Source organism: Dendrobium catenatum, unplaced genomic scaffold, assembly GCF_001605985.2.
Source record: "Dendrobium catenatum unplaced genomic scaffold, ASM160598v2 fragScaff_scaffold_615, whole genome shotgun sequence".
Lineage (NCBI taxonomy): Eukaryota > Viridiplantae > Streptophyta > Magnoliopsida > Asparagales > Orchidaceae > Dendrobium > Dendrobium catenatum.
Window position 1 is genome coordinate 197,283 of NW_021319077.1, and position 27,547 is coordinate 224,829.

The following is a 27,547-nucleotide window of genomic DNA, read 5'->3' on the forward strand; positions in this document are numbered from 1 at the left end:
TTCCTATGCTGTAGCTGTGTGATTTATTGTAGCATTGGCACAAATTTGTGATTTATTCTTTGATTTTTAATTTTTATTGAAAGATTCTCACTACCAAGCTCAGTTATTAAGATGTGGTTTCCTTAGGTAATGCTCTTCTTTTCTAGCTTGTCAGCTCAAATAATGGAAAAATTATTCTATGCGGACTCCGGACGGCGGCTGGAGACCAATCAGAATGCGCCATATCATTTGTTTGCTCGGCACCGGGTGATGTGATGATTTTTTATTGGCCTTTGGACCGCCTTGTATCCGCACAGAATAATTTCTCTCAAAAAATATGGCTTTAATGTCCTGAAAAGCATGCTACTGTACATCTTAATATGTCTATCTTTATTATTGTCATTTTTTGCAGGGGGATACTGATGAAGGGGAAGACATTTTCTTGTACACAATCTTGAGTGATTCAAATATGCATATAGCTTAATTTTAAAAATATTAATTTATTATACATTATATATTTATTTATTCATATTTTGATAATTAAATTATACATTATGGATTTTTATTTATAAAAATAGGATTATAAGGTTTAGATAAACATTCAAATGCAAAAACAACCTTATACAATCTTAGTAATCATTCAAATTTAAATGTATTTTTATTTGATAGAAGATAAAATTTTAATAAAATAGTAAACATTTTAAAAATATGAGGAATTCAGCCATACTTTAAAATGTGCTTAAAAAAATTTATATATGAATCATGAATCACTTTATTATGTTCTAGATGACTTCTCTTAACATTTATATTGGTAGAATATTTCAAGTAGTGTTGGAATATTTATAGGTTGAATAAGAATAGCAAATTATTTTATTTGATAAGTAGAATACCTCTACTTAGCCTTATTCAATTTCTGGCCATAATAAATGATTAGGTGATTGTGATTAAGAATATCACTCATATTAATACTATAGGCATTGAATGATATTTTAAAAGCATTATAAGATAAGAAATTTTAAGAATTGGTGATGTTGTCACTCATTAATATCCTTATATATTCATAGGTATTCACAAATTGTTCCTAAGCTCATCACAATCAATTTTAGTAACCTTTTAAGAATAGTCTAAATAATTAAATCATGAGGCTTTAGACCAATCGCTTTGATTGTGATGCATTTGATAATAACAAGACTATGACCAATGTTGATTTTGATAATCCCGTCATAGTATGATTATGAAAAATATTATCTAGCCTCGTGTTTAGCCTGATTGCAATGATGTCATTTTATTATAATTACAACCAAGGTCCGTATGTTCCTCTCAATGACATGCACCAAGCTTTTTATGGTATGAGTTAGTATGAAATCAATCAATTACTTACCTTCTACCTTGGATCTATAAGATTCTCTTGGACAATATAGTACATAATTATTAATAAGGATTTTTTTATTAAGTTGAGCTTCTCCACTAATTGAATTGATCAAGGTCCATGATTTTTTTTAAAGATGACAAAACCATAAGATCTCAATTGGGTGAGTAATCATCCCCTATTTATATATGTCAATGCATGATAAATGATGTCTTCTATCAATGAGAGAAAGATATTATTCTTAATTCCAGTAGTATAATAAAGTTGATGGAAGAAAATTTTGATGGCCTTATTATTAGGAATGATTTTAAGAAAGTATATGATCTAATTTTAAACTTCTAAGAAGATGTTAAGGATATTCTTATTCTTGATATGAAGTTTTTGCCTTTATAAGAGTAAACCAACATTGATGGTGCTTTGTGAATAAGGGAACTATAGGATTTGTAATAATTTTGAAAAAAAAAAATTCAACTTGAGTTTTAATTGCTGAAAAAAGGTGATGTAACTTTGCTATTATTGAGGTGAAATTTGTCTCTCAATAACAAATATAATGTTGCAATTGAATTTTAATTTAGTCAATTGTAAAGGTCATTAAATGTTAGAGAAATTTGTATTTTAAATTTTCTCCAACAAATTGCATTTAATCTAGTCAATTTCATCACAACACATTTGCCCAAGTCAACTACTTACGATAAGTGCCAAACAGGTAGTAGTGATTAGCAGTGTAATTCGAGTCAACGAGAACTTGACTCATGAATGGCAGGTGAGTGGAGCAAATACAACCACTAGCTCAATTTTACATTACATTTCTAATAATAATTATTATAATAATAATAATAGCAAAATTTACATTATTATTAAAAAAGTAAAATGTGATTATATCAATTTATGATCATATTTTTTTAATTGTAAAAAATAATCCCAACTGTTTATTAACTTTTCTTAATACTAAATCATCAATTTTTGAAGATTGAGAGTTGCAAAGAATTTTAAGAGTTTGAATTCGAAACGTATAGATCGTACATATATCAAATATGTAAAGAGTCATTAGAACACAGAATGTTAATACTAATTTTAAACAATTACCAAGTGAATAGCTAATAGCAATCATTCCAAATATTTATGGTAACCGTTTTGAGAGTTAATAAAGAGAGTATGGAGTGCGGAAGAGCTAGGGTTAGGGGGGAAGTGAAGGGAAGAGGTGTGGCGTGTAGGCCATTGAACCCTAAAAAACACAAGTGGTCACTAATAGGGTTAAGAATTTTTGGGGAACAATGAGATTATTTTGTGGATTTTAGGAAGAGGTTAAAGGTTAATTGGATTTATAAAAGATTTATAATCAAAGCAAAAGTCTAATTTCCACACCAAATTGACTATAAGAGTAAAATGTTAAAAAAATTAGCATAAAATTTTAACACCATAAGGAACATTATAAATATCATTTAACCAAATGATTACCTTAATTATGATGATAATATTGTAGTATGGTTATGATATAAATCCTTTCACTAAATAGTTAGCTTGTTTGAGACAATGCCATTATAATAAGATTATGATAAATATCATTTAGTTGGGGGGTTTAGCCCATTTATTACAACAACATTATACTCTTGGGCTTTTTTATATTTTTATTTCTGTAACAATTTGAAAACCATCACTTTGAATACAAAAATGATTGTTCCATTGTTGTATCTACAACGATACCAAAATGCTATGTGAACCATCCATTGCATCAAAATTTCACAAAATAAAAGCTTGCTAATATTCAAGCTTCATTTGGGACAACTTCATTACTATTTTCTAAAATAACTTTTTAATACAAAAATTTTTTATATCAAGAAATTATTGTACTAAAAAACTAGTTTAAAAAGTAATAAGAAAATCATTCCAGATGAAACTAAATTTTGTGATAAGAAAAAATGAGAGCTATCAAAATCACAACATTAGCCCAAAGAGATTCAATAACAGCTCAAAAAAAATTCAACTACAGAGCATCAACAATTCTTTTATTTTTTTCATTAAATCATAAATTATTGAAACCTAATAAATAATATCTTATAAACCACTACACGAGAAATCATATTAGTAATAATGCATAAACTTACAAAGAATATGTTAGAACTTGGAGGAAGTAGAAGCTTCTTTTGGCTACAAGAACAACCTTTCTTGCAAGAGATCGAGAGAGGAAAGGGAGGAGAGGGAGAGAGGAGCGCCTATAGGAATTATAAATTCCTTCATTATTGAACTTATTACAATAGGGGGTCTTCACATTCCATCAATCTATAATGCATATTTATAGGCTTTAACATCGGTGTGATGTCATGCAAAGCAATATAATTAAAAACCTGGACCACTACACTAACAGAATAGCTAAATAGTCATATCAATTTGATAAGTGAAGTGTATTTTCATAAACAAATTAAAATGTATTTGATATATCTCTGTAAAGGCTTGTTAGAGAAAAAATAAATGGTATAATAATTAATGAAATAGCATTTGGGATAAAAGAATTGTTGGAGGAGTCTATATGAGAGTAATATCATCTTAAATATTATTTTAAGAAGTAATAAGAAAACCGTTTCAAATGAAGCCTAAGTGTAGATTGAAATTATAGTTACAGTATGGCAAATTTAAAAGAAAAAACCATAGTATAAATCATTTTATAACAACAAATCTAGTTATGTATAAAAATCATCCTAAGCATTAGGCATGTATTATGCGGTATTACCGGGCGTGTTTCTTGCAAATTAGAAAATAAAATCTCTCGATGGAGAAATCCTTCTGCTCGGCTTCATTGCTTCGCAGGAGGTAAGATTGCACGAGTGGCTTCTTCGGCTCCTTTGTTCTTGTTCGACTTCGCTCCTTCGACGACACTCCCTTTGCCTGTCGGATCGGAAGTTTCGACATTTTCATCAGAAGTAAGGACGGGAGCTCGCAATTTCTGAAGATAACTTTCTCCCTTTCGCGCTTCTTCGGCCAAATCCCGTCAATCCTTTGAACGACATGAATTTGGTAAAAAATCCCTATTTTTTTCTCAGTGAGATATCGCGGAACTTAATCACTAAAGCTATACGGAGACTTAATCACTGAATCTTCACGGACAAGAAGGTGACTTAATCACTGAATCTTGATGGAGAACTGAATCAAAAGGAACTAAGGCTGGTCACACCTATTTTAGTTATGCTGAAGCATCTCTCTCATCTTCCACTAGTGACAACTTAAATTTATCTCAGCTTGTTATCATTCATGCACAAATTTTTATTTGTACTTCGTTACCATGGCAATTCTAAAAGTTCACTTTGCTGAGTCAGGGAAACCTCTTCCAATTTGTGGTATAGGTCATATACAGTTCAAAAATTTACATCTTTTTGGAGTTGAGCTGAAGATCTCAGGTCTTCTTTTTGGCTGTTGTTGATGAGTTATTAAAGAAATGAACTGTATTTGCATTTGGCTGTTTTTCCGATAAGCTTTTCTAATTACTATTATGAGCACTCGTTTCTAGTAAAAAAAAAATTTAGCCATTAAGCTGAAGATTGTAACATAGTTTAATTTGTATCTATATCAACTTATTGATCGGTCATTATAAACAAATTGATGTTGAAACAACATATCTTACATGATCTCTCTTTGTTTTGATCTTTTTTTGAGTGCAGTGTGTATTTTCATTAGGATACCATCCTTACAGAATGACATTTTTAGTTGTAATATTTCATATCATAGTTTGTTGACTAACCTTGTTGCTACAAAAAATTGAATGTGCATATTTTTCCTACATAGAAAAATTCAGTTGCTATAGCCATCTCTTATTATTTATTAAAGTTTATTGCTCATTTACTATCAAACTTTTTCTGTTTATGTGATGTAGCTTCTTAGCTATACATAAACAGATTTTTTCCCAAATCCGACTCCCCTTCTAATGTTTTCCAGCCTTCCGGATCTTCTTCTCTGGTTCCTCCTACGAGTGTTGAAGCCCCATCGCTGGAGCCGAGCTCTCTGGATTCCGTCTCTTCGTTCGTGAACTACATCGAGAGCTTTCTTATGGACGATCTCTATTGGGGCGACGGAGGAAAGAAGGTCGGCCAGGATAGTGTCGTGGATCTATTCTCCACGCTTGTAAATGCTCGTTTTATTTCATATTTATCTTTACTAATTTGATGAATCTTAAAATTGAAAGTTTTCATTACTTTCAAGTTGTTTCGTGGTAATTTGTTAATAATCTTTTTACAATCTTTTTACACTTTACTCATTTAATGTTATAGGTTACTTTGTTTTATATGGATATTAGATTAGAGGATGCTGTTTTCATTATCCAATAAATAATTAAAATTGATTTTGTGCTTCATTTTTGTTATGAAGAGTCTCGTGTCCTTTTTTTTCGTTTAAGGTTTCTATTGCTGCTTATATAAATCCAGCAAAGCAGACTTTGAGTGTGCTTACATGATCTGTAAATTACTTGAGGAGCTTTTGAATTCAAACGTGAGCAAAAAATTTGGTGAAAATTAGTCTATAATTTGAAGAAACTGTTATCATCTCATTTATGTTCCCTTACTCCTTACTGAAATTTCTTATTCTTTGTTTTATCTGGATTCATATACTCTACACAATTACTGGATTTCTTACATGCTATTCCAATGGATGAGTAAAGTTGGGTGTAGAAAATTTTAGTCCTGGACGGAGGTGTGTGCATTTTTAGTAAATCCAAGCGTCAGATTTAGTATAGAAAGTAGAAAATGAGATAGCCAAATGGCTTGTCTGAAACACTGTTCAAATGTTTAGTTGTTTGACATGTTATGGTTCATAATCAAAGCTTGAATTCGTTCTTCATATGGAGGTCCTCAGACCAGACATTTGATGATTTCCTTTTTGCAGATTAAACTGAATTGATCATTCCTGTTCTTAAATAATTGTTTTGGCTCCTACACTGATACCTACATTGTCAATATCAATGTCCATTTTGATGAATAGTTGTAGAGTTGGCAACTCAAGATTGATGGCTCAATGTTTTCATGTTCAACATATAGACCCCATTTTCATATCAGCTTAGCAGCTTTTGTTGTACTGTTTTTAATGACTGTGATTCGGCATTTCATTGTTTCCTCTGTGGGCATGTTGACTTCAGCATTGCAGTCATGGGATACAACCTCCATATCTCTCTCAGCTGGCTGTGATTTATTCATGCGCTATGTGACTAGATCTTCCGCATTGGAGTATGAGGACTTCAACGCTGCAAAATTTATGCATTGGAGATTTTTGCTTCAGCGAATCCTTTGCCTTGTCTGAAGCTTTTTAAAATTTTCTGAAGGACCTCTTTAAGTGGCACATTTATAGAATCAAGCAAGCCTTGCAAAGATTGATATTTATGAATGTAGTGTGTTAACTCTAAGAAACACATTTTGATAGGTTATTTTTTTCATTTGTTAGTGAAGATTTAGGTTAAGAACAATCATTCAATCATACATAAATTCAGCATGCATACATTCTCTATACAAATTTGTTGTAAACTAAAGTTCATCTTTGGATCCTTTCTAATTTTCAACAACGTCTACTAGTATGCATTGTCATTTATAAATTCCATCCTGTTCAGGACTTACATGTATTTATCATATTTTATGTAAGGGAGAATTATATGATTTATTGATTGCTAATCGAAATCAATTATTTTTATAACTAAATTAAACAAAGAAATCAGTGTGAAATTTTAATTTTCTGCAATTTTTTTGTAAAAACATTGCTTGAAAAATAAAAATTAAAAATTTGAAAAGAATTTAAAATTAAAATTTCTCTATATCATAAGTATATTTCCGTCTATTACAGCACACTGCTAAATTAATATATAGCAAAATTTTAAATCTTAAAAAAGAAATTATAATAAGATCATGCAATAAATGAATATACTGATTTTATTTTATAACACCAAATAATACTAACTATGATAAATACACTTCTTTTATAAATACACTAATTTTAATGTCAAAATAAATTATTAAGAAAAAATGCTTTTACTTTACTCTGGAAATACTTAATCAAACAAGGGAAACAATTTTCCTGCGTTTATTTTGCAGACAACCAAACAGGTTCAAAGTATTCGAAATACATTACATTTAATTTACATTGCATTTACTTTACACTGCATTTCTTTTTCAGGCAACCAAACAGCCCCTAAGAGATTTCTAGTCAAAGCAAAAGTCTACATTCACGTCAAATTGACTAAATGGTTAGCTTGCTTGCAATAATGTCATTATAATAAAATTATGATAAATATGATTTAGCTGGGGGTTAGCCCATTTATTAGAACAACACTACATTCTTGTGCATTTTTTATATTTTTATAGTAAAAATTTGAAACTTTCAAATTTGGGCAATGTGTAAATAAAATGAGATGAGAGGGAGGCAACTTAAAAAACCTAAAATAAATATTTTTTTCTATAATTAAAACTAAAAATCAGTTTTATAGTACATGAAAATCCTCAAATAATGTGGGTAGTAATTATTATTATTATTTTGGAGAACCATCACTTTCAATACAAAAATTATTCTTTTATTGTTGTATCTACAACGATACCAAAATGCTATGTGAACCATCCATTGGCATCAAAATTTCACATAATGAAAACTTGTTAAGATTCGGGCTTTATTTAGAACAACTTTCTTACTACTTTCTAAAACAACATTTTAGTACAAATTTTTTTTAAATCAAGATATTTTTTTTATAAAAAACTACTTTATAAAACAGTAAGAATGCTATCTCAAATAAAGCCTCTATCTTGTTGCACGAAGAAGCCCTAATTTTTATCAAAGATATTTGTATATTTCAGTTTATTAATATAATTTTACTGTTGATTAAGATCAGAATAAATTTCAAAAATATTGAATTTACTTTAAATTTGATGCAATGAAAACTCTTCTTAAAAAACACTAATAAAAAAGCAAATAAATAATTTTTAATTCTTACAATATGTTCCATCAGCTCAATGCAAATGGATCTCCTCTTAGGCTTAAAATTAGAAATCACAGTAACAAAAAAAGAGAGAAGTTTATTAGGTAATATTTTTGTTTTCAAAAATGGGTTTATAAATGAAAAAATAAAAATATATTTAGAAGCTATATTACAGTCTCTTATATCTGAAAATAAAATGGATTGCTTTTTAAAATTGTAAAAGCCTATGAATGTGTTTTCACATGATTAATTAGAATATGCTTAGTTAACTACTTTAATTAATTAGGCTAATTAAATATTGATTATTCGATATATCTATATAATAAAAATAATAATTTAATAGTTAATTACTATCATAATTAAGATCACTAGACTTTCTAATTTTTATCATAAAATCAAATACTTAGTTTGATAATTACATAATGGATATGAATTAATTTAATAATTAGTTAGAATAATGTTTAAATAGTATTTATTAAACTGACAATTGATTAATTAGTCTTAATTATTCTAAATTACTTTTATTATTCTTTAATCTCAATAATTCAACATATTATAATTAATTGGGAAATTAATCAATAATATTAGTAACCAATAATTAACTACTTAATTAAATTAACCGTTAGTGAGTAATCATAGTTGATTAATATCATTATGTATCAACTATCATTATGTTGATTAAGAATTTTGGCTATCAATTAAAAGATCTTGAATTTAAAGTTTAAGTATGTGACTTGTGTATTTGACTTATTTGTTTGCGTTTTTATTTTATTTTCTGGGCTTAATTTTCTCAAAAAATTTCTCAAAAAAAAAAAATGTTTTTTTAGAATTTAATTATGATAATAAATTTACTGATCAAAATGATTAGAAATTATATAACTTATTAGGCTATTTAGAAATTAATTAAATTATATTATTATTTTATCAGTATTTAATTATGATAACTGAGAATATAATCAATTTGAATTTATAACTAATCAAAGCAATTGATAACTAACATTTTATATAAGCTAATTAAGATTTAACTAAAATGTAATTATAATCATTAAAATTTTTATTAGTAACCGTAATAATTCTAACAAAATTAAACACAGCTAACAAGCTCTATCACAGACATAAAAGAGCCCCCAAAAAATTGTAAAAAAGGCACTGACAAAAAAATTAAAAAAATGAGGAATAACCCCATCACGCTCCCTCACTTGACTCAATCGGGAGAGAAATCAGACAACGCATGCGCGGATTCATAAGTACCTCCAGGCAAGCTCTCAATCCGAGACAAACCCCTTTCCTTCCTTACTGCATCTCCATCCTTCTCATCAACAACCCCGTTGCCCCGTTCCCCTACGGAGCCCCTCTTGCCGGCCACCTTCCGCCTCCTTCGTCCGGTAATCTCCACACCTCTCCGCTGTTTCTCCTTCCTCAGATTCAATTTTCTGACGCCGCCCGATGAGCTATCGGTATCGCATCCTCCCCTACGGCGCTCAACGGCGAGAGCGAACTCGAGGAGCTGGGCTAGGGCTCGGCGGTGCAAGTAATAGGAGGAGAAAGCGGCGACGGAGGCGCCTGCGAGGGCCGCCATGGCCATGTGTAAGGGGAAGTCGCCCATGGGTGGGAGGATTGGAGAGGTGAGTGAGAGAGCGAGAGGAGTTTTAGGGTTAGGGTTTCGTCTTTGAAAGCGCGGGTTGGGTTATTTATAGAGCGGAGAAGAGGGCCTTTGCGTGATTGGAGGGAAGGAAGATGCTCTGATTCGCCGGATTTGGCATTATGAGTTTGTGGAAATGACGGATATGCCCCTGAGAGAATCGGACTTCGAATATGTGGCTATAGCATATGTCATTTAGTTTGAAGATATTTTTTTAATCATAATTGTTTCTTGTGCTAAAGAAAATGCTTTCCCAAGGACAAAAATATGTTGCAAAAATTTTAGCTTCAAAATTTGTAATTTATATTTAAATTAATATAAATTAAGATACTATTAAATTTAGTATAATTTAATTTATGAATAGGGTTCGGGTCGGACCCGGAACTGACCCGGGTTCAAATGGGTCAACCCTAACCCGACCCGGTTAGGTAAACGGGTCGAAAATACGAACCCGAACCCGACCCGACCCGAGAAAGCAGGTCACGCTGGGCGAGTGCGGGCGGATGTCTAGCTTGCCTAGCGCCGCAGTGCTCATCAGATTAGTGTTCAAGCACTCTACTTCAAAAATTTTATATTTTTCAAAAAAAAAATAATTTCATGTATTTGAGTTATTATAATGCTTGGCCATGGGATGGTGATTTTAATAATTTGAGTCTTAAATATGAAGATGTCTAGCTTTCTTTTTTATAAGAAGCTCATTATTTAGGTTTTGAAATATAATACTAGTAAAGGACACTTAATAAATTGAAAGTCAAATATGATAGCTTCAAAGATGACATGATCAATGTTTTCTAACATTAAATAATACCTAAATCAACATAATATCCTAGAGTTATAGCCTAAGAAATTTGTTGGAGGGTAGAAGCTTTATAACCCAAAAGGCTATAAAAAGAGTAGGATTATGATAAATGAACTTAAGTGATATCATCCTATTTGAGTTGGACAATCTTACAAAGAAGGCTAAAGTAATGGTCAAACTGACTAACATAAAGGAATGTTAACTAATCCTAAGAGACCTGCTAACTAACCTAAAGAAGGCTATTTCTAGCTTAATATGAGGGATCATAATCCTTAAAAAAGGAGATGTCTAATCATAAGATAAAGGATGATCATCCTAAGCGAGGAGAGAAAATAAATCGTATGCATAGCACATTATGGTACATCAATATCAAGTCCTTATAACTCCTAATGCATGGCACGTTAATATCATTACCTTAATAACCCTCAGTACATAGCATTATTTTTCAATTCAGAACTCAAGTTCTTATACCTCCACTTGGCTGCAAAAAGCATCAATTATAACCGCCAAATATTTATTCGCACATTCAATCACACAATTACATAAACATTACAATTTTAACAGAGATAAACATAATTAGACACATCACTGAATTTTCATAAAATTTATAACAGAGCAGTCAAAATTTTAGGGATAAATTTACATATACACTACTTCAATAGCTGATAATCGTAAAATTGTTTTCGTGGATAACATTCATAATAGTATTTTGGGGATTTTATCCTTTTATAAAAATTTCTATCAAAACCTGAATGCACGTAAAAAATATTTAAAATCCCATACAATCAGAAATACCCAATGAAAATTTAGAAGAAATATGTTAAAATATACATAATAATAAGAGTAACAATATACTAAAAGTTGCACAATAAAAAATTTCTAGATGTTAGAATATTCTGATTTTTTTGGTGTCATTATAAACCTAAAAATTACATAAAACTTCTACTTATTAAAAATACAAATATGGTAAATGTAACATATCTCGATTTGAATAACTTTCTCAATTGGTCTATTGGAAGAAAATTGCTCTAATACCCCAAATGTAGACTTTTTCTCACAAGAAATCACATCTCATCTATTTCTCTCTAGTTTGACGATCCGATGGTAATAGTGAGAGGGGTTTTGGAAATTTTAATGAAAATTGATATTTGTAAAAATTGTAGTTATAACATTGTAGCGTCAAAAGGACCAGCGTCGTAGCGCTCTTAAGGAATTTCATTTTCAGTTTTGAATATAAACAGCTCAGTGTTGCAACACCCAAAAATCCAACATCAAACAAATCAGAATACCGAGAACACATCATTGCAATGTTCATAAAGAACATGTTATTTCTACCAAGAAGTAGAGAAGATATCGTCGTAGTTCCCAGAAGACAACGCCGCAATGCTCTTATAGGATTTTTCATTCTCATGCAGATTTTTCCACACCTGACCCATAAGCATCAATCTAGTGTAGAAAACGCATACAAAAACATTTAAGAAAGAAACATAATGAATATCTCATTTTACCAAATCCAAATTATGATTATAAAAAGTTCACAAATCACTGCTACATCAGTTCTCACAACCGTTCTACATCTTGAATTAATATACAATCTCAACTTGTCTCGCTACCTTGTAGCACCACCCTGCCTTCACAGCCTCATTAATCATTCATATCATCTCACTACATCTCATAGTGTTGCCTCTTTGCCTAAAAATTACATAAAACTCCGACTTATTAAAAATACAAATATGATAAATGTAACATATCTCGATTTAAATAACTTTCTCAACTAGTCTATTGGAAGAAAATTGCTCTAATATCCCCAATGAAGACTTTTTCTCACAAGAAATCACATCTCATATATATATATATTTCTCTCTAGCCTAACAATCCAACGTGATAGTGAGAGGGGTTTTGGGAATTTTAATGAAACTTGATATTTGTAAAAATTTTAGTTATAACATTGTAGCATCAAAACGACCAACGTCGTAGCACTTTAAGAAATTTCATTTTTAGTTTTGAATATAAACAACTCAGTGTTGCAATGCCCAAAAATCCATCAAACACTCCCAAAGACCCTAAACAAACAAGAATACAGAGAACACATCATCGCAATGTTCATATAGAACATTTTATTTCTACCAAGAAGTAGAGAAGATATTGTCATAGTTCCCAGAAGACAACGCCGCAGTGCTCTTATAGGATTTTTCATTCGCATGCAAATTTTTCCACACATGACCCATAGGCATCAATCTAGTGTAGAAAACGCCTACAAAAACATTCACAAAGATAAATAATGAATATCTCATTTTACCAAATCCAAATTATGATTATAAAAAGTTCACAAATCACTGCTACATCAGTTCTCACAACCGTTCTACATCTTGAATTAATATACAATCTCAACTTGTCTCGCTACCTTGTAGCACCACCCTGCCTTCACAGCCTCATTAATCATTCATATCATCTCACTACATCTCATAGTGTTGCCTCTTTGATCCGTCATATGTTTGAATTATCACCCTTTTTGTAGTAAGGAGATAATATTACATTGCAATTCAATAGTGCATCTAATTTTGAATTGTATTTTCAATCAAACAAAAAAAATACTAATTTCCATACATGCATTTACCATAAATACAAGCAAATAACTCTTTAAAATAAAAATAGACAACATTTGCTTAACCACAAAATCTCATCATAAATACATGCAGTTTTTAAATATAGAAATTTAAAATTTTGTACTGAAATGTTGCTTTAAGAAGCAATAAAAAAGTCGTCCAAAACGAAGCCTAAGCAATCATAATTACCCTATAAAAAATTAGCTGCAAAATGGAGGTGTATTTTAGTTTAATTTATTTCTCAATTCCTTAAAAATAGAAGTGCCTAAATTTGTGGATCTTGTCGCCATCAAGCAAGGCTACTCAAGTTGGCAATGTTTGTTCATGTATAGAATCGCAATAGGCTAGCTGAGGCATACAACTATTCCTTCGAATAATGCATTCATGAGCTACAATAAAAAGAATCCTTTGAAGGACACTACAAGTATCTAATGCCTTCTTGTATTGTTATCCAAATATTCTAAAAAAATTTCTCATTTATCATAAATCATATATATCATCTAATTTTTTTTTTATATTTTTATATATCTACTTTCTAAAATTTAATATTTAGTTATATAACAGTTAAATTCTTAAATCATATAAAAAATATCAATAATATTATTTTTTAAATGAAATACATATTTACATGTATTTATTTTAATGTGATTGAGATATTAGAGCCTTAGAGGGTGTCTTATATAAATAAATATGAAAATTTAAGTATTATATATATAAATACATAAAAATTTTATGGTATATATGTAAATTATTGGATTCATTAAGAAGTATTTATTCTTCATGGGTGGTAAGAATTCCCGCTGGTTTCAAATAGAAAATAATTTAGGATGGAATCGAATACGTCTCAACATTAAAAGTGAGAAAGGAAGAAAAACTCCTTAACTTAATTTGCCATTCTATTTGAATGCAATTTTTTTTATAATGAGAAGCAAAGAATATTATGATTTGAATTGATTTTATTTGGTCTAAAATGATTTATTTGTTTAATTTGATTTTGCAAATACTAATTTATGTGATTATTTAAAAGGGGATTGATATTTCACAAATTAAAAAAATCTCAATCATTTATTTCAAAAATTTTGTTTTAATTTATATCTATATTTTTATTTGATAGTGTAAACAAATCAAATTATTTATATATGTTTCAATTATAATTTTCTATTTTATGTAGCTATATTAATTAAAATTATTATTTTGATTTATGCATAATTATCAAGTAGTCAAATGACTTTATATTTGCATTTTTTTTGTCTAATACCTAAAAAAACACTAATTCTTTTGATTAAAAGAATAAGGAAATTTAACTAAATATGCCTCATTATTAATCATTTTAGTTTAATAACGGCTTGTTTTTTTATTTGAATAAATATCCCCTAAAATTCATTTGAGACAAATTACCCTTTAAAAGGGATATATCCTTGTACAACAATATCTCTCTCAAAACATAATAATAGCATCCTTAGCCTTAGCTTGGCCACTTGAAGTCTTACATTTCCCCTTATAACTATTGCTAATATCTTCTTTTTTCACAAGGAATTTGCTTCTTTGGCTTCGTTTGGGACAACTTTCTTATTGTTTTATGAAGCGATTTCTTAGTATAAACTTTTTTTTATTTTTAAATTTTATACTAAAAAACTGCTTCATAAAAAAGTTAATAATATTGATATTTCTAAATGTGATTAAAAAAAAAAGGTAAGATATAAATAAATATTAAGATTTAGATTTTATTTGTGAAAATTTTATTACTGCTTTTTAAAAGAACTTTCAGGCATAAAAAATTTTTAAACTAAAATTTTTTGTACTAAAAAATTTCTTTAGAAAGCAATTAGAAAGCCATCCCAAACGAAAACCTTAGTGTAAGATATTATAAATTCATAAGAATTATATAATATATATGTAAATCTCCTCTTTTATAAATATGCAAGTTTATCAAACTACAATTCCAGTGAAGAATTTGAGTAAAAAAATTTCTAGTTCAAACTGTCTCAAGTTTGATTTGTCTGGTGACCGGACGTAGCTCTACGTGCGGTCACCATTGAGATCACGCCAGATGCTCATACTCTTTACCGTGCGGCCCGACGACTTGACCCGGACCGGAACCCGGGAATGCTATGTTCGCGTATTGCTAGGTATTACTCGGTATTTGCTTGGTATTGCTGAGTATTGCTTGGCAATAACGAGAAATACCGCTCTGTGAAGACCAATATCGAGTAATACCGAACAATACCGAGCAATACCGAGTTTTTCTCGGTATTTGTCTTCACATAATGATATTTCTCGTTATTGCCGAGCAAAATAGACAAATACATAGCAATACCGAGCAATACCTAGTAATACTGGGTTGTCATGGATTTAAAAAACGCACGTGCGACATACCCACTATTCGTCGAGTAGGGTCCGCGGTTTTGTGCCTGCTACGTGGCGCGTTCTCAGCGCTCGCCGAACGTAGCTCTACATCCGGTCACCGGACCAAATAAAAATTCTGATTTGGGACGGCTTTATTACTGTTTTTTAAAAGCAACTTTTTAGTATAAAAATTAAAATTTTAATTAAAAAAAAAAAGAAAGTCATCCAAAATAAAATCTAAATCTTAATCTTAAATATTGATAATCAAGACGAGTATCTCATTGTCGTAATTACAGTACCCAAAATAAGTGTCCTCTCTACCTCTGAAAGCCAAAAGAAGAAGCTGTCTTAAAGTATAATTGTTTCATCAGTACATTTTCGACAATGTTAATTTTAGGTATCATCACCACCGTTAATCCCCACCAATATGATTCAGATCTCATATCATCATCACCCTGCACCGTCCGATCCCTCAGCATCCCCACAACTGTTCCAGGCTTCCAGCACATTTCTCCCCAATTGACTGCGAGGAATGAGAAAGACGCAGCCACCTTGCTTCCTCATTATATAATCTCTCCATTTTACCTGAGATCCGATTTCGCCATTTTTCCCATCCTCTGCGTTAGATCCGCCGGATCTCCCACCTCCGGAAAGACAACCATAGTCGGCCGCCTATTGTCATCACCATGGCTGCCGCCAACGCCCCGATCACCATGCGTGAGGCCCTGACGGTGAGCAACTTCACGGATCTCGAATTATCGTTTAAGGGACCTTGGATCCCTTAGATCCGTGTGTTTCAATCTCGATCCCGCGGTTTTGAGATCGGGAATGCACCCATTGTTGTGTTTTTTAGTTGTATATGGGATATATCGGGCTTTTTACATATCCGCTTTCTCTCGGTTATTTTGCTCGCAGCTTCCTAGCCTTGGTATCAATCCGCAATTCATTACGTTCACACATGTTACGATGGAGTCGGATAAGTATATTTGCGTCAGGGAGACCTCTCCGCAAAATAGCGTGGTGATTATTGATATGAGCATGCCGAATCAACCACTGAGGAGGCCGATTACTGCGGATTCGGCTCTTATGAATCCTAACAGCAGGATTCTTGCACTAAAAGGTACCAGCGATTCCCTTTATGGTTGGAATTGTAATCATGTGATGTTCACATGATGCCGCCCAACTCTAAATGGGTGGTGGGAGATCATATTTTTCGTCTTGCTTGTCACCTTTTGGTAGCAGGTTTTTTTGGTCTATATACTTCGTATGGTCTTAATGTGTTCTTTGATGGGAGTAATAAAGAAAAATATAATGGGATTTAGAGAGATTTGTGGATTACATAATATATCTTATTAAATATCATAGCATATGATAATTTCTCTGCATCTGCTGATTTGGTTTATGTGGATTTATAGTGTTTTCTCTTTTATTATGAATTTTTAACCAATGCTAATTGATTACTTTCCATTAATGCTCGTTTTTTGAAAACACATTGGCTTTTGTTTGAAGAAGGGGATTGGTAGTATGGAAAAATGAACTCAAACTATCTTAGGAAACACGGGCTTGATGTAATTACTATATCTATTTTATCTGTTTGTTAAATTTCACCTTTGCTAGAACATGCCGAGAATTGATTTGTAGTATTTTTTCTTCCTTGAATTGAACCTTGAACAGTGATATACTATTATATGATTTTCATGTTGATTGCAACGTTTCGCTTTTCCATGTCCTTGATTTATTTCAGTTTGATCAACATTATACCTAATACCCACATTGTAACAAAACTGAACAGTGATATAATTTTGATGGGGCAGTTACCTTTTGTTTCTTATCAGTTATCACTGTTCTTCAAGTTTGCCTGTGCTTTCTTATTATTCTACGCGGGTGATTGGCATAGAACCATTTTATATCAGTTTGATGAGGCTGTTTGCCTTGCAGTTAAATTGTGAGAATTGGGGTCACAAGCTATACTTGTTTTAGTTACGCAAAATTTGAAAAAGAATTTACCTCCATCAAACTTACTGCTACATTGCTAATATTTCCCCTGAAATTGTAAACAGTCTAATTGGTGCTGTTGTAGCTCTTATTTTAGTTGTATTTGTTCTTGCTGTGGCAATCCTGCAATCTCTGATTTCAGAAATGAACAGTTTGCACTTTTTTTTTCTTTCTGTATGGTGAAATGTATGAAAATTCAAGGTTCTTTTTTCGAGTCATCTTTTAACTAGAATAAGGAAATTAGATGCCTGCATTTACATGATTATATCTTATTGCATATTGAGCAGATCCGCCCTATGTCTCTAATTTTTAGCCCTTTTGCTCGGTAGAATTTGTAGTTACTTAAGGTTGTAGAACTTTGAACTTGCTGGCACTTTCGTTACCAACATTTAAGGTTGTAGAATAAAGGTAAAATTGATGCCAGGTTCAATCTATAGAATTTTTCCTTACACAATCATTCACGAAGGCAACCTATAAAAGAGACAGCATAATAATCAAATGAAATAAGTACCTACTTGGCATTTGCTTAACAGATCAGCTGTCTCATAATTTCTTCTTGACCGTGCAAGCTTTTATTTTGAAGTTGAATTATTTATTGTATTAATTCTGGAATCTAAAAACTTTAAAGTAAACCTTCTAGCTTTGATTGAAATTCTTTGGATATGCATATTCAATATGTGATATGCAGCATTGATTACTTTTTGGAATGATTTAACTTTTATAATAGGGAAGAATGATTTAACTTTAATAATCTGGAAGAATGATTTATCGGTCTCTCCAATGATAAATAATATGGTTGGTGGAATAGGGATGCACGTGATCAATATTCAATCCTTTCTTTGTCAGTATATTGCTCCTGCATTGCTTCTTACAAAAAATAACTTTGATTTGTGTGGACAAGGCTAAATGGATTTGCAATTCAACTGCATGCAAAATTTAGCAAATGATTCTACTTCATGTTAAAGGCATCATAGCAGCTTTTTTTTTGGCATCATAGTGGCTGTTTGTGTTGGTGTGCTTGAAAACATAGTAATGATAGGTACTATAGATTTCATTGCATTCTATTGGATTGATCTTTATAGGTACACTCTCGATCAGCACTTAGAACCTACAGTCAAGCTAAGGTATGCCACTGGAGCTCCATAGTTTTTGTTTATAAATTATAATTAAGTGAAATTGATAATACGTTCAAAAATAGCACCTGTGGCATCTCCGTAATGAGCCATAATGCTGCAATCAGCACGATGAAGAGCTAACATGAAATTTGAAGTTGAGTCAATGCCCTTCTTGACCATTAGTATCTTGAGGTACTTTAACGATTTGTAAAAGCTTCTTGAATATTTTCTTTCAATTAGAGCTTCATCAATTCATCATCATCCTAATCCTATCTATTTTGGATTGACTTTATGAATCCTCATTTTCCTATCTTTCAGGGAGAGTACTAATGCTAATTTGTATGTTGTATATAGTTGGGTAGACCTCATGGAAATTTTAATGGTTTTGAGATGAACACAAGGATTCGAGAAGATTGGATTATATCTTGTCATTTCTGAGGAAGTCCATAATTCTTGCCGGAATCACATCCCATCATTTATATGAAGGATAGGCTAACAAAAATTTTTCATTAATTTGATTATGTGTCTTAAATATTCAAGCATTCTTAACTATTTATGTGGTCATGTTATCTGTTGAGGTTTTTTTTCTGCAGGTGTGTTTAGCACTTGAAAGTTTAACCAAGAGAAATGATATTTTCTTTATAAGCTTAAGTTAAATTTTTTCTTTACCACTTGTTGGTATGCAGCCAATAAAATATTTCTCTGGGTGAAGAGGCAGTGATATTCTTAATATAAAACGGAAACTAATTTAGGTAACAAATGATTTGTTCTTTTAGGAGTTATTGGACACCACAAGTTGTCCCATTTTTTTGGCAGAGGGCAAAACTAAGAAAGAGAATGAATTTTCATATCCAGTCATCTTAGGAGTGTCTAGGTACTATCCAAATATGTTGTGGACGTTTTTCTGAGAATTTCTTTGTGATATTAGGAGGTTATATGTTTTTTTTTTTTAATTTCCTTCTCTTTCTGAGGTTTTTGTCTTACTGTTTTGAATAGTTGCCAGTTGTTGATCATGGTTATCTTTTTAAATATGCAGCTCAATTGCCTGGAACTACTCAGGACCACCTGCAAATATTTAATATTGAGATGAAAGCTAAAATGAAATCACATCAAATGCCTGAGCAGGTAGGATGCTACTTGCTTTGAAAGGATACCTTCTTTATGTAAAGTTCTTTTTGCACATGTTTTACTCTCTTATTTCTGAATTATTTAACGTGTCTTGAGATTTTCAGATTGTCTTTTGGAAGTGGATAACACCAAAGCTGTTGGGGTTGGTTACACAAACATCTGTTTTTCATTGGTCAATAGAAGGTTAATTTTCTGTTTAAGCATGGTCTACATGTTACTGTTTCTGCCAGTTTGCATCACTTTCTGTTCTGACTGGATAAATTAATGTTTTATATCTTTGATTTAGGTGATTCTGAGCCAGTGAAGATGTTTGAAAGAACAGCTAATTTAACAAACAATCAGATTATCAATTACCGGTGCGACCCATCAGAAAAATGGCTAGTTCTCATTGGCATTGCACCTGGCTCTCCAGAGGTAGATAGAAGAAAGGCTTTCCAAAATTAAGCTAAATGATTTAGGAAAGAATTTGAAATTTCAAATTTGTTTGAGTTTGAATTCGAAAACTTATCAAAATTAGAACAACTTAATTTAGGAAAGAATAAATTTTAGAGGGAAAGGGATTTGATTGAGAGCATTAATTGAGAGGAATTAATTAATATGTGAGGGAAAAGAAGGGCGGCTAAAGGAGGAGGGGGAGAGATGTCCACATACGATGTATGTGGCCCAAAGCATTAAATGAGATTTGATATTAAATCTGAAATTGATTTTAGATTTAGAGGAATTAGGAGAAGGCTTCCAAAAATAGATTTGTTAATTCAGAAAGGATTTGAAATTCAAACATCTTTGAATTCAAATTAGGAACTTTCCAAGTTAACAATAGATTAATTTAAGAAGGTAATAAAGAGGCTATTTTGAATTCAAAATTCAAAATTTGTGGAGGGAAGAGGCTATGGGTGAGGTGGTCGACCGACTATGGAGGTGGAGGGGTTGATGTTTGATCCAAAAGAAAAGTTAACTAAAATCAAACGAATTAAAATAAAAAACGGATGATGAATGGTGGAGACTAGAGACGAGAGGACAGAGAACAAAGAAAAATAAAATAAAAATGGTACAAACCACGAGCCCGGACTCTTCCTATGACTGGTGGGTACTACGTTGCCCTTTCCGAGGGACTTCAATCCACGAGCCCGGATCCATCCTGCAGCTGGTGGAAACAAGGTTGTTCTCCCATAGGACTTTTCCTCTCTAGAACTCATACAGAGATCAAGACAAAGGCTCCAATTCTTTTTTTATTAAGAATCCATCATTACATTACACAAGCAAGGGCCTTTATATATAGGTCTAAGAAACTAAAACAAGACACATATGCCCCTAGAGCTTACATAGGACAACCCTCTTAAGTAAGGGTAAAAACGAAAAGTTCATAATAAAAATAAAAATTACAAATAACAAATTAAGGTAAGGTGGAATAATCTCGGCCGTCGATCGTCGTCTCCTCCTTTGAAAATCTTCATGATCAGATGTCCGCATCAATATTGTTTTGTCACTCGGCATCTTCATTTAGATCATCATCCACCATACTTCAAGCCTTCTAGTTGTCTCTTTGGTTTGATGGCCTCTTTTATTTGATTTGAATTATATCCTGTTGACCCTAAGTTTCATTTCCTACTTGTGAATTGTAGGCCGCTAAGAGAAGGTGGCATAAAAGTGACTTGTTCTTCCAATTCCTCTAGTATTCTACTTGTTTTTTTCTTTTTGGATTTGTTAGCTAATTATTGTTCATCCTCTCTCCACCTTTCATGTTCTTCAGATCATGTTTCTTTTGCATCATACAAATCACCTATAAGTTGATTTTCCTTGTTGATCGGTTCCAACTTCCATCCACCCCAATTTGTAATGAATATATGATACATTCAATGGATCGTTCCCTCTGGAAACTATTTTAACTGAATAAATACCAGCCAGCCTGGTCTAGCATAATTTTTCTTGTACTAAATGCTGCCAGTTCATTAGCTACGACAAAATTCACACCATTCCCTGTTTTGTACTTCTGTAGAGACCACAACTAGTTAAAGGAAACATGCAGCTATTTTCTATGGATCAGCAACGAAGTCAAGCACTGGAAGCACATGCTGCATCGTTTGCATCGCTCAAAGTGAGCATTTTTTTAATCTCTCATATTGGTCATCATGAAAGATTGTACAGTTTGTGTGACGATATTTGTGTTGTTTTATTGACTTGGCACTTGTTCTCATTCATACACAGGTTGCTGGAAATGAGAATGCATCAATTCTTATCTGTTTTGCTTCAAAATCCCATAATGCTGGGCAAATAACTTCCAAGTTACATGTGATTGAGCTTGGAGCCCAGCCAGGTTAATACATGCCCTTGCATACATTTCTTTGACACTGATGTGTTTTGCCCTTATCTTTTTTCACTGAATTCACAACCATTGTTATTCCCAAGCACAAATGAGATTGGTTATATGATGATATTTGGCCAACAATCAATTATGAAACTTTTGCCCATGTTCCGGAAATGAATTTTAATTCGGTGGTTGATAAATTTACTGAATTCACTTCAATTTTCTTACCAATTTTATCCTGTTCAATTGTTTAACTATATATAATTATTGAGAAAAGCATTTAGGCAAGATATGTTATCTGTGTTAAAGCCAAAACAGATATTTGTGCATTACCTGTTATACCTGCTAGCTTTCACCAACGCCGCAATTTTCACTGTAGCATTATATTGTATTATCTTTCCATTATTACTGCTATTCTTTTGGTTTTGTAATGGATGTTGACACTTGGCATGTTTATACCTTTCTCTATATTGATCTCTCTCTCTCTCTCTCTCTCTCTCTCTCTCTCTCTATATATATATATATATATACAAAGAACTCAAGGTTGGGGTTTTTTTACAGGCAAGCCAGGCTTTACAAAGAAACAAGCTGATCTATTTTTCCCACCTGACTTTGCTGATGACTTCCCTGTGGCCATGCAGGTATGATTTTCATTTCCAGTAATAGTCAGTTTTGAGAGTTTCATGAGACCATTCAGCTTATCTATTGGCGATTGAAGTTTCTTGTCAAATATTTAACCATGTGCAACACCATGGTCCTTAAAATATCGAAGTGATCAAATAGCATCAAATCTGATGGAGGTTCTTAGCTCCAGAGACATTGCAATATTGCATTAATTGAACTAGGTGCATTTTAGAGTGAAAGTTTGTTAATACCGTGCAGTTTTCTAGGTTTAGTTTTTCATGCTTCCATTTAGTTTTAATTTGTAATATCCTCTTTCAACTGTAATGGCATTCTGGAACGTTAATTTCTCATTCTTTCATCTATGTCAACTACAGCTTCTTTCCAGTAGCATTGAATCTAAAATTTTGATATACTTTATTTGCATATGATTTGATTTTGTTTAAGTTCCATGATGAAGTAAATTGTATGTAGGTAGGTAGTAAAACTGACCAAACTGCTGCATCCTTGGAATTTGATATTTGTCTTGCCTTTTGATGTGATTCAAGAAGCTAGATGTTCTTTAATAATTTATACTTGTAATTTGCATCATATTTGACTTTCATAACTGATTTCACATTTTCTTATGAATGCAAATCATTGGAATTGATTTATAATTTATATCTTGCATTTCTTGTGCTCTGAGGAGTTGCTGGCTAATGATTATTTTCCAGTAATTGAGGGACTGCATTATAATTGTCATATTGAAGTGCCATGCATCAAGTCTTTGCAAATTCTTCCAATGTCTAATGTGGAGCTTATAGCATAGTGTAGGATATCTCTTTCCAACTCTTTTGTATGAGACATGGTACTCTAAACAAGTGTGATTAGGTATATATCTTAATCATCATCATTGCCATCTTTGAAAGTTCGAGGAGGTTGTGAGACCTCAATGAATTGGCTCGAGGCGCACCAAGAGGAGGGGGTGAATTGGTAATTTAAAAATCAACTGCTAAACAAAAATACTTATTTTTTATTTTTGCTACAAAAATAATTTGTAAACTAAATCCAAGTAGATAACTCAAATAAGTGCGGAAGCAATTAATAATTATATATATATATTTGATCATATATTACGATATGAATCGTACAATACAATTAGTTCATAAAATTCAACTTTTAATATTGTCACTAACTCATTTCCTTGAGTGTGTGTGTGCATGGTTACCAAGCTTAGTATACACCAAATATATGATTTGACTAAAAAAAGGTAAAAATACATAAGAATTGAAAATAAGAACTCTTCACGACATACTTAACCCTAGTCTACCCAATTTTGAGCTGATCAAACTTACAAGTGAACGGTGGACTTAAAAGGTTAGTGCATAGGAAAAAACAAATAAGCAATTAGCAGAAATCCAATAATGTTTGTTATCATCAAAATCGTAGGATTTGAGTCCAGATTTACGATAATCTTCAACATTTATGCCATATTCGAGCTATTTGGGGGGAGTTTCTTTATGAGTGCTATTTGTTGGGACATATCTATTTTGCACAATTCTTTTGCACAACTTATTACCATGAATCCACTCCTGCCATCTGATTTTTCTATGATAAGTCTATTTATCTATCTTATTAGCATACCTTATACATTCCTTGTTGCTCAAACCATCTAATTTTAGTTTTTGCTAATTTGTTTTTTATTATTGATGCTGCCGCCATTTCTCCATTATAATATTGCTTGTTCTATATTTTATACTTTTACAAAATATCAACAAAATTCTCACTATGATTACACTCAACATGGCTATTAATAACTTATTTGTTCGCCGATCCATATTGCATGGTCGATCTAATCACATCCTTATTAAATTTTCTTTTAAGTATCCATCATATTTTCTTAATCATATTACTCTTGATACACTCTTTATAATTGTCAATTTTAACATTTGAAGCTCTCTCCCATTCAAATTTCTATTCTTTTATGTAATAAATATGACATAATTAATCTATCATACCTTAATATTATTTTATCTTTAGAAGCATTTATTGATGATTGTCAAATTTGCCTTCACAAAACTGCATATATTGTATTCTCAAATATTTACTTGCTACTTCCAAGCCTTTCTCTTCTAATAATTGCATCCATATCCTAGCTTTTAATTTACTTTTAAGGATGTCTCACCTACCATAATTGTCTTCTGTAAATGTCCATAAATATCCTACACTAAGGCATATTATTTTGAATATTTTTGTAGGCATCTCTGTAGCTAACATAAAAAGAGGGATTCAATGTTGATCCTCAATATAATTCTAAAAACTGTCATTTCACCCCATAATTTTGCTTATTACCCATTTTACAATTTTTTAGCTATTTGATGATTAATGCATTCTATTAGACTATTTATATTTTTCATCTTCATCTTTAAAATTATATTTCTTTCCTTTAATTGACTTTTGTTCCTCATTTCACTATTCAGTTTCCTTATGTATGATCTATTTTTAAATAATTTTGAATTTCTATAGCAATCATTATAATGTAGGTAGATATCTTATCTTTTCCCGGTTTGATACAACTTTAAATTTTCATTAATCCTTTCTAACAACCTATACGAGAAGTCAAGCAAATGTTTCTTATTTAAACTTTAACTTTTTACTTTGGGAAAATACTTATTCTAATTTTTTTTTATACTTCTAATTTGTACATTCACGACAAATACTATATGTTGTGTTAAATATTTATATTTTGTGCTCTCAAACTATCCTTAAAATCACCTTACAATCTTTGCACATCTAATTTTCTTAAGTAAAAATAGTTTTTTTTATTGTGCCGCTTTGAAAACTATATTTTTTTAGTTGTCCCGCTTTTCCTTTCCGATTTTTGTCTTCTCACACTTGTCATGAATTTCTTTATAATTCATCCTACTAAACCTATATAAACATTCAAAACTTTATCATTAATTACCTTCTCTTCCACATGCATACATTTGTAGTAGTTCATATACTTCCTAAAACTAATGTTTCTCTCTTTTTTATCCAACTTAAGTAGCATTAAGCTTTACTACTTTTATAATGTTTGTGATTAACTTGGTATCAGTCATCATATAACTAACTTTATTCATCTAAATAATTAATTTTCCAACTTTTTAATCCTTTCTTATCTTAGTCATAGTTTTAGCCTTCATATCCTTGAATTTTTTCCCTTTTTATCCAACTTATTGCATTTGTCTTCTTCAAATGACTACCCATTAATTTTGTATCATTCTTATTTAAATCCCCAAATTTAAAGTTGATCAAGCTTCCATTTAGATCTGCTCAACTCTCTTTTGACATTTCGCAAACCCTTGCCTAGTTAATGAAAAGAGTAAAACATGAATCAAATGCAAAACATTATTAGATAAAAAAACTAAAAAAAAAATTAAAAGAAAAAAAAATGATTGTCCACATTAAAAATGTCTACTTTAAAATATTGCTTATGTTGTCGAATGAGGATATACTTTCTTGCTTTCACTTCTCTTGTTATATAAATTTGAAACTTTTTGTCCACTAACTCTGTTATGCTAGAAGTGCTAATTTCAAAGCCAACATACTAAGGGTCTAGACACCAATATCTCCAACAGTAGAATGATCATCATTAAGTAAAAGCTCTGGTGTATCTTGATAAAAATCATTTTAATTAAATACGAAATCAATTATAACAATTGGGCTTGCATCTTGGGAAGGCATTGGATCCAAGGTTGGATCTAAAATCGATTCAAGGTTTTGTGTACAAACCAGATTAAGCGTAGTCAAAACTGCCATTATGGCATATACATATTGATGAGGACATCGAAGATCAACGGCTACGATCGTGTCTATTTATTTTGATGCATTTTATTTGTTATTTGTACTTTTCCCTTTCTACCCTCACTTAAGGGCTTTGTCTTATGTTTGCCCTAGGGGCAATTGTGTTTTTTTTTTTTCCTTCATGTATTTGGCTATTTAAGCCCTCCCCTTCCTCTTGAAAAGGGATGATGATTATTGAATAAACATTTTTTTGCTCTTGTGTTCTCTTTGTGAGTTCCATCATGAAGATCTCTTAGTGAGTTCATCTCTTCTAGATCTCTGTGTGAGTTCTATGGAAAGCCCAAGGTGAGGGCAAAAGCAATACCCGCCAGTCGTCGGAAGAGTCCTTGGCTCGTGGTCTACCTCCGCCATCCCAATTCTCCTTATCCTCCATTACCCGCCAGCCCTAATTCATTCTCAAGACCGTGATCTTCGTTCTCTTGGATTTCCCCTCACAATCCTCCCCCCAATCCTCCATCCCGCCGCCCCTTCCCAGCTGGCCGCCTGCTGCCCGCCGACTGCACCTCACCACCGGCCAAGAGGCCGACTCTCTATCTTCATAGTTGCATCCTTGAATTGTGAATTCATTATCTTCATGAAGATCATATTAACGCTTCTCCGCTAAAACCTAGTAATTGGATGAGTTGTGTGAGGGACCTTCTCATAGCGACTAATCTTATTGTTAGTATTGGAATCCATTGTTGGAACTATCCATGTATGCAATGTTGGATTAAGCTGTCTATCTTTTGAACTTAACTCCTATGCATGTGAATTAACCTAAGCTAGGTACTACGTTAATATTTATCTTATCGTTCAATTCCACATAAGATCTTGCTTATTATTGCCTCTAAATCTAAACGTGCAAACTTTTTCAAGCAAATTATTTTCGCATGGATTGTTT

The 27,547-nt window shown here is 31.8% G+C and overlaps 1 protein-coding gene across 1 annotated transcript in view; it reads left to right on the forward strand.

Moving 5' to 3' along the window:
* The first annotated feature begins 16,173 nt into the window (after positions 1-16,173).
* Positions 16,174-27,547, forward strand: part of LOC110107920 (clathrin heavy chain 1) — a 30,326-nt gene continuing 18,952 nt past the window's right edge. The window contains exons 1-8 of the mRNA XM_020838365.2: positions 16,174-16,409; positions 16,594-16,798; positions 19,825-19,913; positions 20,021-20,099; positions 20,203-20,330; positions 21,913-22,011; positions 22,122-22,230; positions 22,783-22,862. Of these exons, the coding sequence (XP_020694024.1) occupies positions 16,365-16,409; positions 16,594-16,798; positions 19,825-19,913; positions 20,021-20,099; positions 20,203-20,330; positions 21,913-22,011; positions 22,122-22,230; positions 22,783-22,862 (834 nt within the window). The 5' untranslated portion in view covers positions 16,174-16,364. The remainder of the gene's footprint in view (positions 16,410-16,593; positions 16,799-19,824; positions 19,914-20,020; positions 20,100-20,202; positions 20,331-21,912; positions 22,012-22,121; positions 22,231-22,782; positions 22,863-27,547) is intronic.